At 44.8% G+C, this 17,866-nt stretch overlaps 1 protein-coding gene across 1 annotated transcript; it reads left to right on the forward strand.

Annotated features, from left to right (window-relative positions):
- The first annotated feature begins 397 nt into the window (after positions 1 to 397).
- SULT6B1 (sulfotransferase family 6B member 1) lies at positions 398 to 17,077 on the forward strand. The gene is made up of 7 exons (XM_006135238.4): positions 398 to 643; positions 8,285 to 8,397; positions 8,694 to 8,783; positions 12,093 to 12,219; positions 12,807 to 12,901; positions 13,179 to 13,335; positions 14,812 to 17,077. The coding sequence occupies exons 1-7, from the start codon at positions 442 to 444 to the stop codon at positions 14,940 to 14,942; spliced, it is 915 nt and encodes a 304-aa protein (XP_006135300.2). The 5' UTR covers positions 398 to 441; the 3' UTR covers positions 14,943 to 17,077.
- Positions 17,078 to 17,866: the final 789 nt, after the last annotated feature.

Consider the following 17,866-nt stretch of genomic DNA (forward strand, 5'->3'; position numbering starts at 1 on the left):
TAATTACAGAAATAACTTGCTGCCAAAATAAAAATGTCTTTATATTGGTGTGAGAGGCTTGCTTCCTGGTAATGTTATGTAAGGTTCAATTTAATATTTTACCTCTTGTTCTTACTAAGTAATTTGTCTCCTATGGTGTTTGTTTCAGTGGGCCCAATACTACCCACTGTTACTCGTCTTCAGTGGTACTACTTATATGTCTAAATGTAAGGTTTACGCGTATAAGTGTTGTTGAATTGAACCTTTTCTCTGTTTTCAAGAAAGAGAGGTGAGGAATATACCCAAATGGGTGGGGTTTCTATGTGGGGAACAACACAAGTTATTTTGTTCTCAAGAAAAAAAATGGGAGTACTGCCAGGATTTTTTACTCCACCCCTCAGGTACATCCATTTAAAAGTACTTGTTGCTCTAACATTGCAGTTTCACTCAAAGGCAACAAACATGGCAAAGCCACAGAACAAATTAGCTGATGAAATAGAGAAAGCAGTGGAGAAGATGAAAGGGGTTTCCCTTAAAGATCTGCTGTTCTTTTATCAGGGAACCCCGTATCCTGTCCATATATGCAGTGCAGAGACATTCAAGGCCCTGGAAAACTTAGAAGCCAGAAGAGATGATATGGTGTTGGTGTCTTACCCCAAATGCGGTGAATACAGTAGATGTTATTACTTGCTACAATGTAAAATATAAAATGTCATAAATAAGTATATGGTGTAATAAGAGGGACAATAACACCAATTGCAGTTTTTAGTTCTGCATAAGTTTTGTAGGGATTTTAATTTTGGCATTGATGATAAAAACAGACCATCATGTTTTATCCTGTGTCATTTTAATTGTGCATTCTGTTGGATTGTTTCTTTTCAGTACAGTTTGCCTTTCTTCAAGGATATCTTAATTTAATGCAGGGGTGGGGAACCTAAGGCCCAGGGGCTGGATGCAGCCCTTAGCTTGCCTGGATCCAGCCCTGAGGTTCGGGGCTCGCCCTAGCATTGAGGAGTCCACACTGGTGAGGGGTAGTTTTTGTTTGTTTGTTTGTTTCTCATTTGTGTGCAGCCCCCAAATGATTTTTGTGTGGGTCAGTGGCCCCAGACCCCAAAAAGATTCCCCAGTCCTGATTTAATTATTCTGTTCTGCAGGTGGCTGCATACTAGAGAAGATATATGAAAGTAAATTCTGCTAATTTGATACACTTGGTTTGAAAAGAGGGGTGTAGTCTACTGTGCAGTAATGTTACAAGACAAGAATAATTGTTACTAATTATGATGGAAAAGTGACAGGACATATTGGATGCTTTTGCTGCAGTTTAAGCTTTTCTTAAACTTTTTAAAATTTCAGGTTGTTTTTGTTACATTTGATATGATTTATCTAGTGAGTAAAACACAGTGGAGACCATTAGTAGTTCAGGTTCCTTTTTCTGGTGGTCTGTGGTAACATTTTGAAAATGAAGTGATGGGCGTTTATAGTTTTAGGAGATAATACAGATCTAAGAGAGAGTCTCTACTTACAAAGTTGCCAGCAGAGGAAAACCGGTACAGTTTTATTTAATCTTTTGTTGAGAAACCTATTACAATAGAATGAATAAATGGGCCCCAACTGGATTGCATCAGTCATAAAGACCTCATTGAGAGCCTAATTGTGAGAGATGCTGATTAGCCACAGTTCTCGTTGATTTCAAGAGGAGTTACAGGTACTCATCACTCAATCCTAACTCAGGCTGAAACATCCAATGACTCAAATGAGAATTTTGCCTTACTAAGGATTTAAGAAATATGCTTGCAGTGATTATGGTAAATATCTCAGCCATGGAGAGTCAGGAAGCCAAAAATAGGACAAATATAAAATGAGAGATGGGTTGAAAATGTGGATCTGTATTCTGAATATCCCATAATTTAGGGATTTTAGGGACAATTTGAGGATGAGGGCTATTTACTTAATTTGGTTTGGTTTAGATTTTAAACAGCGCTACAGTATGGAGACATTCAGAATTCAATTATTTTAATGAGGCACACCTGGCTAGTTTTGTTCTGGAGGGACTTCTTAAAAATTCCCCACTATTGCTAATACTAATGTAGCTCGTGGTGAATTAATGGTGGAAAGTTTTAAGAATAGACAAGATATAGCTAATGAGTTCAGAGAACTGAATCTGCAACTCCCTGCAGGTTTCCAGTGCCTGGGACTGAGCAGGACAGCTGTAGTATTCTAAAACTCTGCAACTGGCATAAAGCAATGAAAAGTTCCTTGTTAAGGGTTAAAATGAACATAGAAGAAAGGAACAGAAAACACTGCATACGTCTAATGTGGTAGAGTAGTCCATTACCATGAACACATTTAAAAAAATGTCCTGACATTTGAGTGCTTAATCTTGTAGCCTTCACTAGCATTACATAGAATGTTTGCATTTAAATTTCCCAAGCTTTATAAAGGGAAAAAATGGGGAGGAAGGTAAAGAACTACAGGCAGTCCCCGGGTTACGTACAAGATAGGGACTGTAGGTTTGTTCTTAAGTTGAATCTGTATGTAAGTCGGAACTGGCATCCAGATTCAGCCGCTGCTGAAACTGACCGCCAGTTCTGACTTAAGTTGATTCTGTATGTAAGAACCCCAAGCGTCCCCAAGTCAGCTGCTGCTGAAACTGATCAGCAGCTGATTCCAGGAAGCCCGGGTCAGAGCAACTCTGCCTCGGGCTTCCTGCAGTCAGCGCTGGTCAGTTTCAGCAGCGGCTAAATCAGGACGCCCGGGGCAGAGAAGCTGGGGTGCTGCTGGGTTGCTCCAGTACCGCCGCTCCTCGACGCTACTGGACCAACCCAGCAGCACCCCATCTGCTCTGCCCCAGGCGTCCTGATTCAGCCGCTGCTGAAACTGACCAGCAGCGGCTGAATCAGGACCAGAGCAGCTGGGGTGCTGCTGGGTTGGTCCAGTAGCGCCCAGAGCGGCGCTGCGGGACCAACCGGCAGCGCCCCAGCTGCTCTGCCACAGGCGTCCGGAGAAAATCCTAGTCTGCTGAGGGGGGGAGCGTACTAGCTGCGCCCCCCCCCCCACCCCAGCAGACCAGGAAGACGCGGGCGGCGGACCGAGACGCACCGCGGTCCCGCCGCCTGGGTCCTCCACGGCTTTGCTCCCAGTCTCCCTAGTCTGCTGGAGACCAGCAGACCAGGGAGACGGGGAGCAAAGCCTCTGAGGACACCGGCAGCGGGACAGCCGTGGGGCGTCTGGGCTGTCCCACTGCCAGCTTCCCCCGCGGCTTTGCAAAGCCTCGGGGAAGCCGGCAGCGGAGCAGCCCAGGTACACCTGAGTTGCCCCGCTGCCCGAGCCCCCCCGCAGCTTTGCAAAGCCTCGGGGAAGCCGGCAGCAGCCTCGCTGCCCGAGCCCCCCCGCGGCATTGCAAAGCCTCGGGGAAGCCGGCAGTGGAGCAGCCCAGGTGTGCCTGGGTTGCCCCGCTGCCCGAGCCTTCCCCCCCCCCCCCCCCCCGCGGCTTTGCAAAACCGCGGGGAAGCCGGCAGCGGAGCAGCCCAGGCACGCCTTGGCTGCCTCGCTGCCCGAGCCTCCCCCCCCACCCCCGCGCCTGGGCTGCCCCCTGCCCGAGCCCCTCCGGGGCTTTGCTCTGCGTCTTCCTGGTCTGCAGACCAGGGAGACGCAGAGAAAGCCCCGGAGTACACGGGCGGCAGGACCGCGAGGTCCCGCAGTCCATGTACTCCAGGGCAGCCCTGTTTGTAACATCCATAAATCGGATCCGTGTAAGTCGGGGACTGCCTGTAAAAGGAAAACAGAACTTTGGGTGATGAAATTTAAAACTCTGACTTTGAGGTGCTACGCTCTGTTGATAAAATATGCAGAACAAGTACTTAGCCCCTTGCAGGATTGAGTCTCTAACGATCCACAGTTTAGCTCTGCAGGTCTAAACATCAATTTATGCATTTTATTCTGGGATCCATTAATAGGAGTATTGTGAGCAAGACATGAGAAGTCATTCTTCCGCTCTACTCTGCGCTGATTAGGCCTCAATTGGAGTAGTGTGTCCAGTTCTGGGCACCACATTTCAAGAAAGATGTAGAGAAATTGGAGAAGGACCAGAGAAGAGCAACAAAAATGACTAAAGGTCTAGAAAACATGAGCTGTGAGGGAAGACTGAAAGAATTGGGCTTGTTTAGTTTAGAAAAGAGAAGACTGAGAGGGGACATGATAGCAGTATTCAAGTATCTAAAAGGGTGTTAGAAGGAGGGAGAAAAATTGTTCTCCTTGGCCTGTGAGGATAGGACAAGAAGCAATGGGCTTAAACTGCAGCAAGGGAGGTTTAGATTGGACATTAGGAAAAACTTCCTAACTGTCAGGGTGGTTAAACCCTGGAATAAATTGCTTAGGGCGGGTTGTGGAATCTCCATCCCTGGAGATATTTAAGAGCAGGTTAGACAGACATCTGTCAGGGATGATCTAGATGGTGCTTGGTTCTGCCGTGAGGGCAGAGGACTGGACTCGATGACCTCTTGAGTTCCCTTTCAGTTCTAGTGATTATGCGATTGATTCTATGATTGTATATTCGTGTGGTAAAGACACCTGTACAATCTAGCTGTTTGGTAACACTATAAAACAAGGTGTCTGATTTCTTTTGCAGCTTCTCAAATGTCTCTGCTATTGAACCCAATATTGGCAGGAGCTAAGTGTCCTGTGTCCAGTTCTGAACACCCACTGCTCCCATTGACTTCACTGGGAATTTTGTATGTTTAGCACCTCAGAGGATTAGGCCTGATGAAAATTCTCTCCTTAGAATCAAAACTTGCCTCTACCTTCCAAAGTCCTATTTCTTGTTATTTATACAGGAGCATGAAAATATTACAATGTGAAATGCTTCCCACGTCTAGGATACACACAATAGAAGAGAAAATGTTAACCCATGTGGAAAATCTTTACATTTTCCTTTTTCACACCATTCATCACAGAGTAAGAATACTCTCTGCTCTTAACCCAGACATTTGAGATGTGGTAGGGAAACTAAAGACTTGGTGTTTTAGACCTATCAAGTAACGTCCTTAAGAATTTAATTTTACAATGAGGTAAGTAATGAGCAAATGAGGGCATAGAATTGTAGAGAATGCTGGTGCTGGTTCTAGTCTGCATTTACATAAGGACATGAATATAGCTTTGTGAAGAAATAACATTAATTATAACTGGCACTTCTTTAGCATCTGCTATCTGGGGATTTCAAGGCACTTTACAAAGAGTAGGGTGAATTCACCTCTGGATAGTCAGTCAAGGTCAGTGGATCATTTTAGTCCAAGGGCTTGATCCTCTTTTGACTCTTAGTGCTTAAGTAGGATTTAAGTGATGTTTAGGCCTTGCATGGGGAAGAATTTCACCCATTTGGGAATTTAGCCTTGCAACACCTGTTAAGAAGGGAAGTACAACTAACCTCTTTCACAGAGTATCACAGAGTACGTCTACACTACAACGTTAATTCGAACTAAGCTAATTCGAACTAACGGATCCAGACTAAAAAACTAGTTCGAATTAGCTTTTTGCTAATTCGAACTAGCATGTCCACATTAAGTGGACCCTGAACCAGGCTTAAGGCTGGCTGGAAGCAGTGCCGGTAGGGCATCAGAGGAGGACTTAGAGCGTGGAGATGCTGTCTCAGGCTAGCCGAGGGCTGTGCTTAAAGGGTCCCGACCCCCACCCCGGACAGACAGTTCTCCGGGGTGCCCCGCTTGCAAAGCAGTCCTGGCTTGGATTGCCCGGAGTACCCACACTGGGCACATCACAGCACTCGGCCATCAGCCCGGCTGCACTTGCCGCAGGCTGCCATCTGGGGAGAGGCGGCAATTGGGGGGCTGCAGGAGAGCTTCCACCCCAAAAGCCCGCAGAGCCAGCCCAGTCCTCCCCATCAGGGGCGCGTACCCCATTCCTCCCTCACCTCCTTCCACTTACCCTTCCCTAGCCCCTTTTCTTGATGTACAAAATAAAGGACAATTGTGTTCAAAAATGGAATCTGTCTTTATTGAACAAAACTGGGGGAGACTGGGAAAAGGAGGTGGGAGAGGGGAAGAGAGAGGCTGGGAGAGGGGAGGGCAACTAAAATGATCAGGGGTTGGGAACAGGTCCCATATGAAGAGAGGCTAAAGAGACTTGGACTTTTCAGCTTAGAAAAGAAGAGACGGAGGGGGGACAGGATAGAGGTCTCTAAAAGCAGGAGTTGGGTGGAGAGGGTGCATACAGAAAAGTTCTTCATTAGTTCCCATAAAGAAGGACTAGAGGACACCAAAGGAAAGGAATGGGTAGCAGGCTTCAAACTAGTAACAGAAAGTTGTTCTTCACAAAGCAAAGAGTCAACCTGTGGAACTCCTTGCTGCAGGAGGCTGTGAAGGCTACAACTAGAACAGAGTTTAAAGGGAAGTGAGATCAAGTCATGGAGGTTGGGTCCATGGAGTGGTACTAGCCAGGGGGTAGGAGTGGTGTTCCTGCCCAAGGTTTGTGGAAGGCTGGAGAGGGATGGCACGAGACAAATGGCTTGGTCACTGTCTTCGGTCCATCCCCTTCAGGGTCCCTAGTGTTGGCCACTGTCGGCAGACAGGCTACTGGGCTAGATGGACCTTTGGTCTGACCCAGGACGGCCATTGTAAGCTCAGGGCTCAGGGTCAGGGGTCTCAGTGGACCACCTTGATTTTCATGCACACCTGCTCCTGGGTGGCCAGGCTGGCAGCTCTCCTGCCCAAGCCGGCCACTTTCCTGTGCCTAGTGCGGAGGTCGTGGACGAGGTCCGCGATGTCCGCTCTAGCCCAGGCGGGTGCCCGCCTCTTGCGGTCCCGGGCAAGCTCCCGGGAGCCGCTAGCCTGGTCCCGGGAAGAGGCGGAGGGCTGGGGGGCATCGGGTGGGTGGCTCGAGCTGTGCCAGGTGCAGGGTCTGCTGGTTGGGTGCTGGCAGGCTTGCACCTGGCACGGGCACCGTAGCCAGCCCGTGCCCCTTTAAGGGGTCCGGGGCTGGGAGGGGGACAGACGAGTTTCCCTGGTGTTGGCCAGAGTGGCCACCAGGGAAACCTGGGGAGGGCTAGCCTCCCACTAGTTCGAATTAAGGGTCTACACCGCCCTTAATTCGAACTAGCAAGTTCGAACTAGGCTTAATCCTCATGGAATGAATATTACCTAGTTCGAACTAAGCGCTCCGTTAGTTCGAACTAACTTTGTAGTGTAGACATACCCACAGAGAGGCAGAGATTATTATATATAAAGCAGCACCGGCACATCTGCTTTAGGTGAATATAAACACAAGATCTCTACCTCAATGGGCTAACAATGAACAGCTGATATGAAAACACAAGAGGACAAGAGACTGAAGAGCGAGAAAGTTAGGAAGAAGAGTGAAGGATGGATAACATCCTATCAGGCAACAGCTGTCTACAGAAAGTGTGAGGTTAAAGCTGTTCACACCATGCATTTCTTGTTGCTTCTGGCATGCATAGGGGATTCCTCAGTGCTCAGAAGGTTATGGCTCAGTCAACTCCTCAGAATCATCTCTGTGGTCCCTGAGGGAAACCTTCTGACGGGATCTCCACAAGGACCAGGGATATGATGCTGCGGACCAAGGATACACATTGTCATCCTTTCTTGCCACCCTCTAAGGCAACCAGGAGAGAATTGTGCTGTGTTACCTTTAGAGCAGAGTACTCCTGGAAAGTTCTGAAGAGGTGACTCCCAAGAGCAGGAACAGATTGGGTGGAGATTGACCTAACAATACAGTTCTATTGGAGCCATCTTATCAGGTAGCCAGAGGGGTGTTGGGAAAGGGGCTCCAGACCCACTGCAGAGAAGGATCTGGACAATCCAGAGTGCAGAATCCCTTGTTTGTTTCTTCATAGGGGATGGCAGATACACTCTCACTGACACAATGAGCTGAGCCTCTTGGGGAGCTTCCCACACCCCAATCCCTTCCCCTGGATATGACAAGGGATGGAGCTATGTCCCTCTTGTTATTAATCTCTGTTTTAGAAATATATATTTTTTAAATATACAGATGCATCAGAGACTAAATTCTGTTCCTGTTCCACCCACCACTAGGTCTCAGTAAGCTTGACCCTCATGGGATCTGGGCAGAATAAAGCCCAATGTGCAGCCTCTCAAGTGGCAGTTCAGAATTTGGTTTTTAAAGATTTTATTGTATTTAATCACTTTAGAGCTTCAGTAGTATTATTTTCAGTTGACAAATGGTTATTATTATGCTGTATTAAGCAGTGTAATGAGAAGGTTCAGAGATCTTTGATAAGTTTCTGATTCATTGTATTTTTTTTTGTTTGTTTGTCCAGGTGTGAATTGGCTTATCTGTCTTTTAAATGATTTGATATTTACAACTTCCCAGACTAAACCAGAAAATACAGAACTGCCATTTATTGAATGTGGAGATCCAGAAAAATATCAGGTTAGTATGAAAAACTACTGAAACAATTCAGATCTGGTATTTCATGCCTACACCTACAAGTATTCAAATGATAATAGTCTAGCGTGTGTGGGTTTTACTCCTGAAGAAAAACCCTCGTTAAGTTCTGTATTTTGATTAGCATGAGAATGTGTGATTCCACACATGCCAACATTTCAGATTGTGGTTGCACCCATGTAACAAAACTATTCTCCCTCATTGTTCTACTTATGCTTAAACATTTTGAGAATGAAAATGTATTTTCATTTATGTATTTTATTTTCTATTTATGTTTAAAGAGGATGAAACAGTTACCATCTCCAAGGATTTTGGCAACACACCTTCTTTATGACAATCTCCCTAAGTCTATCTTCGAGAATAAAGCCAAGGTGAACTGCCTGTCTGTCTGTACACTATAATATCCACTGTACAATAATATCCACTTGTATGATATTTCAACAGCATCTTAGTGTCCATATCCTTCACTAGAGCCAGGAGCCAACGAGGTGGTAGTAATGGGAAGGTGACACTAAAGCCACTTTTACAACTCCTGTCCTGGACCCTATTAAGACTTGATGTATCTTAGAACAGTGTTAGGGTTATTCTAATTGACATCAGCAGGAACAGTCTTCTAGAGGCTGATCTATTGTCCAAGAATCACTAGAACCCAGTGCTTTACCCCCACCCTCTGTCTTTTATGCTAGAACAGGGGTCCGCAACCTTTTCAAACCAAAGAGCCAAACTACATCAACATTCAGAACAAGCGGTCAACAAAGAGTTGTATAAGAATGAAGAATGCCCATCTGTATGACTGAAAATATACAACTTAATATTATTGATAATTGACTCTAGCTAGTTAGCTAGCTTAAAAGGAGAGGTGTCCATTATGCTATCTGTCACAGAGAACATTTGAAAAGACTTGAGAAGTTTCTAGGGGGAGGCAGGCACTCAACCCCACTTACAGCCCCGCCCCCTCTGCTGAGGCCATACCCCCACCACGGGGAGGGCAGGAGGAGGAGCAGCAACATGTTGCGCTTGTGCCCCACCCCGCCAGAGCAGCAGGGAGGGAAGAAGCCACATGGCCCAAGCCTCCCCAGACCCGGGAGCAGCGGGAAGGAAGGCAGCTGCACGGCCCGAGTTGGCCCAAGCCTTCCCACCCACAGGAATAGTGGGGAGGGAGGAGGCCATGTGTACATTAACTATCACAACTAGGGATGCAATAGTGTAGTGTAGCAAAAGCTTATAGGTTAATGCTATAGACTACATGCATTTTCCCCCTACTCCCACCAGTACATTTTTTGGCAGGCTGGCCAGCAGCCTGGCTCAGTCCTGGCTTGCGATGGGTCCAGGACGTACTTCCACTGCAGCCCTGCATTTAAAGTGTATTAGAAGCTAGGTGGTCAGGCAGCCTGGATAATTTTCAGCTTGCGCTAGCTCTAGGATCTCAGACCCCCCCCCAGACAGGGGCTGCTACCACCCTGCACTGCTAGCTGTGAATCAGAGGTAGCAGCATAGGGTGACAGGCAGCCGGTCTCGGAGGGGAGCTGATATTTAAACTGGCTCCCCTCACAAACCAGCTCCCACCTGGCATCCGGTGCTACTGCCTCTGATTCAGAGACAGGATGTCTGGCCAGGGGTAGGAGTGAGCTGAGGGTGGGGTGTCTGGCCGGGGACAGGGGGTAGGAGTGGTCTAGGGGCAGGGTGTCTGGCCAAGTGTCAAGAGTGGGCTGGGGGCAGGTGTCTTGCCAGGGGGCAGGTGTGAGCTGGGGGCAGAGTGAGTGAAGGGAGGTGGAGTCTGGGCATGACCGTTGGGGGCGGGGAGGGGCACTTACTTGCTTTCGCACTGTGTGTAACAAACAGCCACCTGCTGCTCCCATTCACCAGGAAGGATATGCAGGGGAAGTCTCCTGGAAGTGTTTCCCAGGGAAAAGAAAACGGCAACACACATGGAGCCATTTTTGGTTCCTGGTTCCCCGCAAACCGGGGGAAGTAAAAGAGTGGCACATGGAGCCATTTTGTTCCCCACATGCTGGATCTGGTGGGGGAGGCTCAGGGCTTTCTCCCCCTGCCGGTGCTGGCGTTCCACTCTTGTGTATGTGGGGGGGGGGGGGGGAGCGTAAGGCTGTAGCGCTAGGGCTGTCTCCCTGCTGTGAGGGGAGCTAAGGGGGACTGAGCTGGGGCTCCAGAAGAGCTGTATCTGGCTCCCTAGCTAGCCATAGGTTGCTGACCCCTGTGCTAGAAGGATGGGAAGGAATAGTATAGAGATGGCTATGTCAGTTTAGCAACACCTGTGGATTCTTATATGCAAAAGGAGAAACAGTTGAAGCCTTAACAGTTTATTCCAAACCATTGTACAGGCAGTCCCCGAGTTACGCGGATCCAACTTATGTCGGATCCGCAGTTACGAACGGGGCCGTTCCTCTCCCTGGTCTCCAGCAGACCAGGGAGAGGAAGCAAAGCAGCGGAACACGTGGGCAGCGGACAGGGCTGTCCGTTGCCCACGCGCTCCGTGGCTTGGCTCTGCTTTGCCCCTGTCCCCCGTCCCCCTGGTCTGCAGACCAGGGGGACGGGGGGGGGGGGGCAAAGCAGAGCCAAGCCACGGAGCGCGCGGTCAGCTGACAGCCCAGACGCGTCCTGGAATCAGCCGCTGATCAGTTTCAGCAGCAGCTGACTTGGGGATGCCTGGGGTTCTTAAGTTGAATCTGTATGTAAGTCAGAACTGGCGTCCAGATTCAGCCGCTGTTGAAACTGATCAGTTTCAGCAGCGGCTGAATCTGGACGCCAGTTCCGACTTACATACAGATTCAACTTAAGAACAAACCTACAGTCCCTATCTTGTATGTAACCCGGGGACTGCCTGTATGCATGTCTGAGCAGTACAGGGTGTCCCCGCTATAAGTTGTCCTGGTATACATCTGTTCCTCACTAAAGTTGTTGACGCTTGTAGGAACTGATGTGTTATAAGTCCTCTCATTCCCTGCTCTTAAGAAAAAAAAATAGCACAAACGGAAGTCAGTTGCGGGAAAAATATTCCCCTCTTTAAGTGTTTTTGCTATATGTCAAGTTTTTTGGAATGTATCTTGGACTTATAGTGAGGACGGCCTGTAAGAGACATTTCCAGTTAAGAAGGGGACAGAGGAGCAAGAAGCAGAAGTGGGAAGGTGATCAAAGGGAGAAGATGATTGTAACTAATTTGCAGTCGATCTTCTTTTACGTTTTTCTAATTCATACACATCCCATGTGATCAAAAATGTTTACAGGAACTGTCCAAAAGAGTTGAAATAATTGTTGCTATTACATAGAAAATGGGAATATAAAGGGCAAGATCAGCTAAAATTTCCTGGAGGAGAAAGCAATAGCACTTTGAACAATGACAGTAACCTGCAGTGGAAATTCACCAGGTCTGAGGTAACAATAGAGAACAATGCACTCATGGAAAGGGAAGTATTTTAATGACAATTGTTAAGGCTTTTTAAGTCTCTTGCTTTTTTATGATTCTTTGACCTCAAGATCAAGCTTTAAAAGTAGCTGAGGACTTTATTGTGGCCTTCATTTTGAATTTGCTTCTCATGTCTTACCTATAAAAATATGTAATCTATACAGTAACATACTGCAACTAACGTTTCATTGAACTATCATTGTAGTTATCCAGGAAAACAACAAATTTAGAAATGACTAACCTCTTGCTCCCACTCCAGATACTGGTGTTGTTTCGAAATCCTAAAGATACAGCTGCATCATTTTTCCATTTCCATAACAATGCCCCAAACGTCCCCAGTTATATCTCCTGGGATGAGTTCTTCTCAGAGTTCATGAGTGGAAAAGGTACAATTACTATTTCTGAATGTATCTGAAAGATTAAGCAGAAGAGAAATATTTCAGACAAACTAAAGGAGCCCAATATGAAAACAAAAGTGTAATGTTAAAAGTAGTTGATAGAACTTTCCTCACATTCTGGAGTTCAGTTGCATCCTATCATGAAGAATAACTAAGATAGTTCTGTTTATGGGCATTATTGAGTAATACACGTGAATAATAGTTTAATGTCTTGTGTAAAACTTCTGCCAGGTTCAAGCAATTGTTATCATAATCAAATATGCTAGTGAAGACATTTCAGTTTCTGCACCTGGGTCCAAACCAAAATCACAGTTCTAAGCACTTCCAAATTGTAGGGAAGTTTAGATCAAGACATGGGTGCTCAGAACAATCCTAAGTAAGAGCATATGCACTTATGGAAACTAAAACAATAGCATAGATTGTACAACACTGCATAACTGAACAGATATCCTGTTATGTGTATCTGCCAGGTATAACCTGAAGTCAGGAAAAAGTGGTTCTTTGTTTAATAATTATACTCTTATTTCTATCTAACAGGCTGAAGTAAGATAGCTTGTTTTCTATCTCCTTTTCAGTTGGCTGGGGATCCTATTTTGACCATGCAGTTGCCTGGAACAAACACATTGAGGATGAAAATGTTATGTTTATAACATATGAAGACCTGAAAGAGGTAAAGCTGTTGATACTTGCAGGCAAGACTTACCTGATCTTGCTCTGACTCAAGTCAGAGGCAAAATCCTAGTAGTTTCATTGATCCCAAAGCATCTTATAGCAACAATTTTAACATGGATACAAATCTATAGCAATTAGCATCAAGGTGATGTAAAAATGCACTATGTGTGAAATTATTATTAATGCGTGAAGATCATAAACCTGTCAAACAGAAAACTTATGCTTTTTTTCAGAGCAAGCATAGTATGTTATCCCTTACACTGTATTGCTTTCAGAACCTGACTTCTGGATTGAAGCAAATAGCTGAATTCTTTGGATTCTCTCCAACAGCAGAGCAGATTCAGTCTATTGCAGACAGGGGCAACTTCCAAGCAATGAGAGAGAAATCCCAGGAGATCTATGGCCCAATTGGCCCAGTTCTCTTCCGTAAAGGTAAATCTGTGTTTTTAAAAAAAAAATCCAAGGATTGTGAATGGTTACATTTTATTTAATTCCGACAGGAAACTGGCAGAAGAGGCAATCAACCTTTCTTCCTTTCTCATTATCTAGGTTAGCAATGGCTTGAGAAGCATAGATGGTATTTGATTATTTTCACATGGATCAAAATTGCTAAATAGATCACTTTTGTTTTTCCTGTTTCCTAAAAGCATAGCACAACTGGTACACTTTTCAGTCATAGCTTTCACCAGCTCTCATTAAAGCGATGGAGAGATTCCCATTGACTTCTGTGGAAGTTGGAACAGGTTCTAAATCTTGATTTAGGCCATTAGATCTTTATAGCATTCTCTTCTTGAGTTTCTAGGCAACTGATGGAATTAATTATGAACCTGAATCTAAATCTTACATCTAAACAATATATACATTGACAACTATCTTTGGAATGGGCCAGACAAAAATCCCAGATCCAGACATTCTCAGGTTTGGGGATATTCAAAATCTGGATCCAAATTTTGTAGATGGAGACAATCTGTCCTTGTCATTTTGAGTCATACTTAACAAAATTTTTGAGCCTTTGCACTGTATTATATCCACTCTTTATACTCACCTTGTAGTGATGTAAATGTCTGAACATGGTGCAGGCAATGGTGATTTGAGCCTTGTATGCACTTTTTCTCCTCTGATCAGCTGTTAATTTCTGGCACATAAACATTAATTGTGCTGAAATCGACTATATATTTATGAGAGTTAGTGCACCTGTCTGATTGTATGTCATCTGTTCGTCCATCTGTGAGTCCGTTTGTTATAGGTGCAGCTGCCTTCCTGTGGTCACTCTGCAGTATAACTGTCCCCCATGCCTGCTGTCCTCCTGTGGTCATTGTGGAGGATAACTGTCCCTGCTATCAGTCCTCTCCCTTTCTGTGTTATAGAAAACAATCAGATTCCGGGCACATCCCGTTGTCCTGGAACAATCAAACACTTACCTTGCTGAAAATTATGATAAGAGGAAGCTTCATACTAAATTTGGTGATTCTAGCTCTTCCTGTTTAGGAGAAGTTCTTGAACAAAGTGTCTGGCTGGGGGTGGGTCTCTGCATGTTGCTAGCCATGACCCCCCCGCCATCTCGACCTGCTCTGGAGAGCAGCTGCTGGTGGGACAGTGTGGCCCCTGCTGCCCCTGGGCTGGCCCCAGAGAGGAGCTGATGGGCAGCCTGCACCACCACTGGGCTGGCCTTGGGGAGGATCCAGTGGCCACCCCTACCCACTGCCCTGAGCTCTCACATCTCCCAACCCCTTGCCCTGACTTCTGTACGCCTCCCTCCCCCCACATCCTCAACCTCCTGCCCTGAAAGACCCAAACAATGCCAAGTGTGTCTTCTAGTATCATAATAAAGGAATCAGACATTCTTCTTTTAAATCAGTCCCTACATTCATTGTAGTCAGGAGTATCTTTTTCTTTTGTTTATTCCAGGTGTTGTTGGAGATTGGAAGAATCTTTTTAGTGACGCTCAAAGCAAGGAAATGGATGCCAAATTTAAAGAGTGTTTAGGGGGAACCAAATTGGAAGCAAAGATGAAGTATGATGTGTACTGCAAGGCCTGAGTGGTTACAGAAAAATCTCACTTTCATATGTGCATTTAATGTTTTTTATATACTCTAAAAAGCATACTTTAAATTAGGACAAGTATCTTAGTTGTAATTATAACTTGTTAGCATAATATTATAAGATTACATTTCTAGTAAGTTTGGTTTTCTCATACCATCACCATTCAGGCTACAGTTTGGTAAAGCTCTTTAGCACCTGCTTCACTTTAAGCATAATCAGTGGGATTACTCATCAAATTAGTAAAGGAACTTCAATGTTTTGCTGACTAGACATAGGATACTTTAACTTAAAGCAAGTTATGCGAATATGGTATGCAGAACTGAAGCCTGAGGGCATGTCTACACAGCAGGGATAAAGCCAAAATAAGCTATGCAACTTAAGCTACGTCAATTGCGTAGTGTAAGTTGAAATAGCTTAATTTGGCTTTTGGTGCTGTTTATACAGCAGAAAGTCCGAGAAAGAGCACTCTGCCTCCGACTTCCCTTACTCCTCGTACAATGAAGGTCACAGGAGTCGGAGTAAAAAGTCCTCCAGCTCGACATAATTTTGACATTCTGTCAAAATAACGGCTTGTAGTGTAGATGCAGACTATGTTACTTTGGATTAACATCAGTTATTCTGAAATAATACCGTTGTGTAGCTGTACCCATAATGAAGAAGTGCTGTCTATCTATCTACAATTTTTATCCAAGCAAGTTGAGAGAGAGATAGACAGCACTTCCCAAAAGTTCACTGTTTCTGCTATATTAGGAAGTGTTATGCAAAGACCACTGAAGGCAGAGCAATAATGAAAAGGAAATTGGAATGGTGAGTACAAATTAATACAAGTGTAAATTGGAATGAAGGCATTTATTGGGAGCAAGTCACTTGGAAAGCAGTGATGGGAAGGAGATGGAAGGGTGCTTGTGGGCTGCTAGTGAGACACGAGTTTGTAATTTGACACTGGCAACAAACAAAAAGCAATTCAGTTTTAGACTGTAAATCCAAAGGTTTTGTATCATGGACCAGGGATGTGACATAATTTCTGTGTGTGACAGTGGGGAGATCAGACAAGGACTCCTGTAATTTTGGACACCCAGATACCAGAAGAACAAACTGGGGAAAATTCATGGCAGAGCAATATAAGTGATCAGGGATCTATAAGGAATAAAATAGTGCAACTACGCAGTGGGGAGTGTGGTATCTCCATTGCTGTATTAGAACAGAAAGAGTGGAATTAATTAAGGTGCTGAAATAGCTAGGAATAATGGGATGAAAGTGAGGTAAATATGTTTAGACTGCATATCAGGAAATGTTTTCTGAACCCTAACAGTGAAAATGTCTTAACAGGTTCCTATAGCTTCTTATCACGGGTGTGATTTAAAAGTAGACTGGAGACATGGACTATAAAGAACAGTTGTATGGAGGCAGGGAGATGGACTAAGTCTTCTAGGACTTTTCCATCTCTAATTTCTATAACTCAAGGAATTATCAATCCATGCTCATTGATGAAAATGAACTATGTTCCCAATATTATTAAAAAAATGTACTTTCAGCTAGCTTGTGTCTTTTGTAAGATGTATCCCCTCAAGAATTATCCTGCCAAAGCACTGTTCCTTCCCTGTTCCCCTTCTGTTCTAGATAAAGAATAAGTTACATCAGCCCTTGAAAGAGTGTCATTTACTTCACCCTTTTGCACTGAGCCAGCTATTCCAGCTGGGGGTGGAGGTAGAAGAGAGGGGTAGAGCTAAGACTCCAACCCCTTGCTGTTCACTTGCTTGAAGCAGGGAGTGTCTGAGAGCAGGGGATAAGTTCCAAATGAAACCCAGATCTAGCTAGGCTGGTGATGAGTAGGGCCTTACTTTCTTAACTGAGTAAAATAAGGGCAGAGTCTAACCCTTTCTTTGTATATGCATTAATGTTGCTTAATTGTATAGTACAGCCCAGGCCTCTTGATTTAAATGTATTTTAAAGGTAATATATGCACAGTTTAGGAACTATCAATCCCATGTGATTAGTGCCATTGAGTTCAGTGGGAGTACTTTGATAAGGATTGTAGGATCAATCCCTGTTTTTTAAACTCATTTTAGCTGCAATGTTGTTTTGTAGAATTCTATGTAGAATGCAATAAAGAAAGTACTGGCATTATTCAAAGCTGATGAAGTCATTGGAAATCTATTCAGTATGTTAAATTGATTTTCCAAGAAATTTGTTTGAAGAATTCTATATAAATGAATCCTTTCTAACAGCCTGCCATTGTTTCCGGAGAAAGAATGAATGTTGCAGAGTGGAGGAGTTAACTAGACTTTCTGATCTGTCCCTAACCCCTAGATAGATATCTGGAGAATGAATAAGACAGACTGGAAGCTGGAGTTTCCCTCATGTTCTTGCTTTCTTGTTTTTTCCCTTTGTTTCCTTTCTCACTTTCCTTTTCAATGGTGTCTGCCAGCTTCTGTCCCAGAAATAATCACTGCGAGTGAGATAAATGGACGGGCAGAAGGAGCGTTCGCTCCAAGGAAATTGAGAAAAGGAATGATGTGCTTGCACTTTTATCCTCCCTCACCATGTAATTTAAGAACAAAGGCTTTACCACAAATGCTGTGTTCAGGCAACATGAACACACTCTGGCAGTCATAGTTATAAGGTGTCCCGCTCTTTCCTTATAAGGTCACCCCAAAAACATGGTTTGCTTTTTTCTGTCCTGTTCCCCTTTTTATTTTCTTATCCTGTGGCAGTCATATCCACTTTAGTAGGGAGAACTGTCTACAATTCACAAAGGCTACATCTAGACTGGCATGATTTTCCGCAAATGCTTTTAACGGAAAAGTTTTCCGTTAAAAGCATTTTCGGAACAGAGCGTCTAGATTGGCATGGACGCTTTTCTGCAAAAGCACTTTTTGCGGAAAAGCATCCATGGCCAATCTAGATGCACTTTTCAACA

The sequence above is a fragment of the Pelodiscus sinensis genome, chromosome 3, assembly GCF_049634645.1.
Source record: "Pelodiscus sinensis isolate JC-2024 chromosome 3, ASM4963464v1, whole genome shotgun sequence".
Classification (NCBI taxonomy): domain Eukaryota; kingdom Metazoa; phylum Chordata; order Testudines; family Trionychidae; genus Pelodiscus; species Pelodiscus sinensis.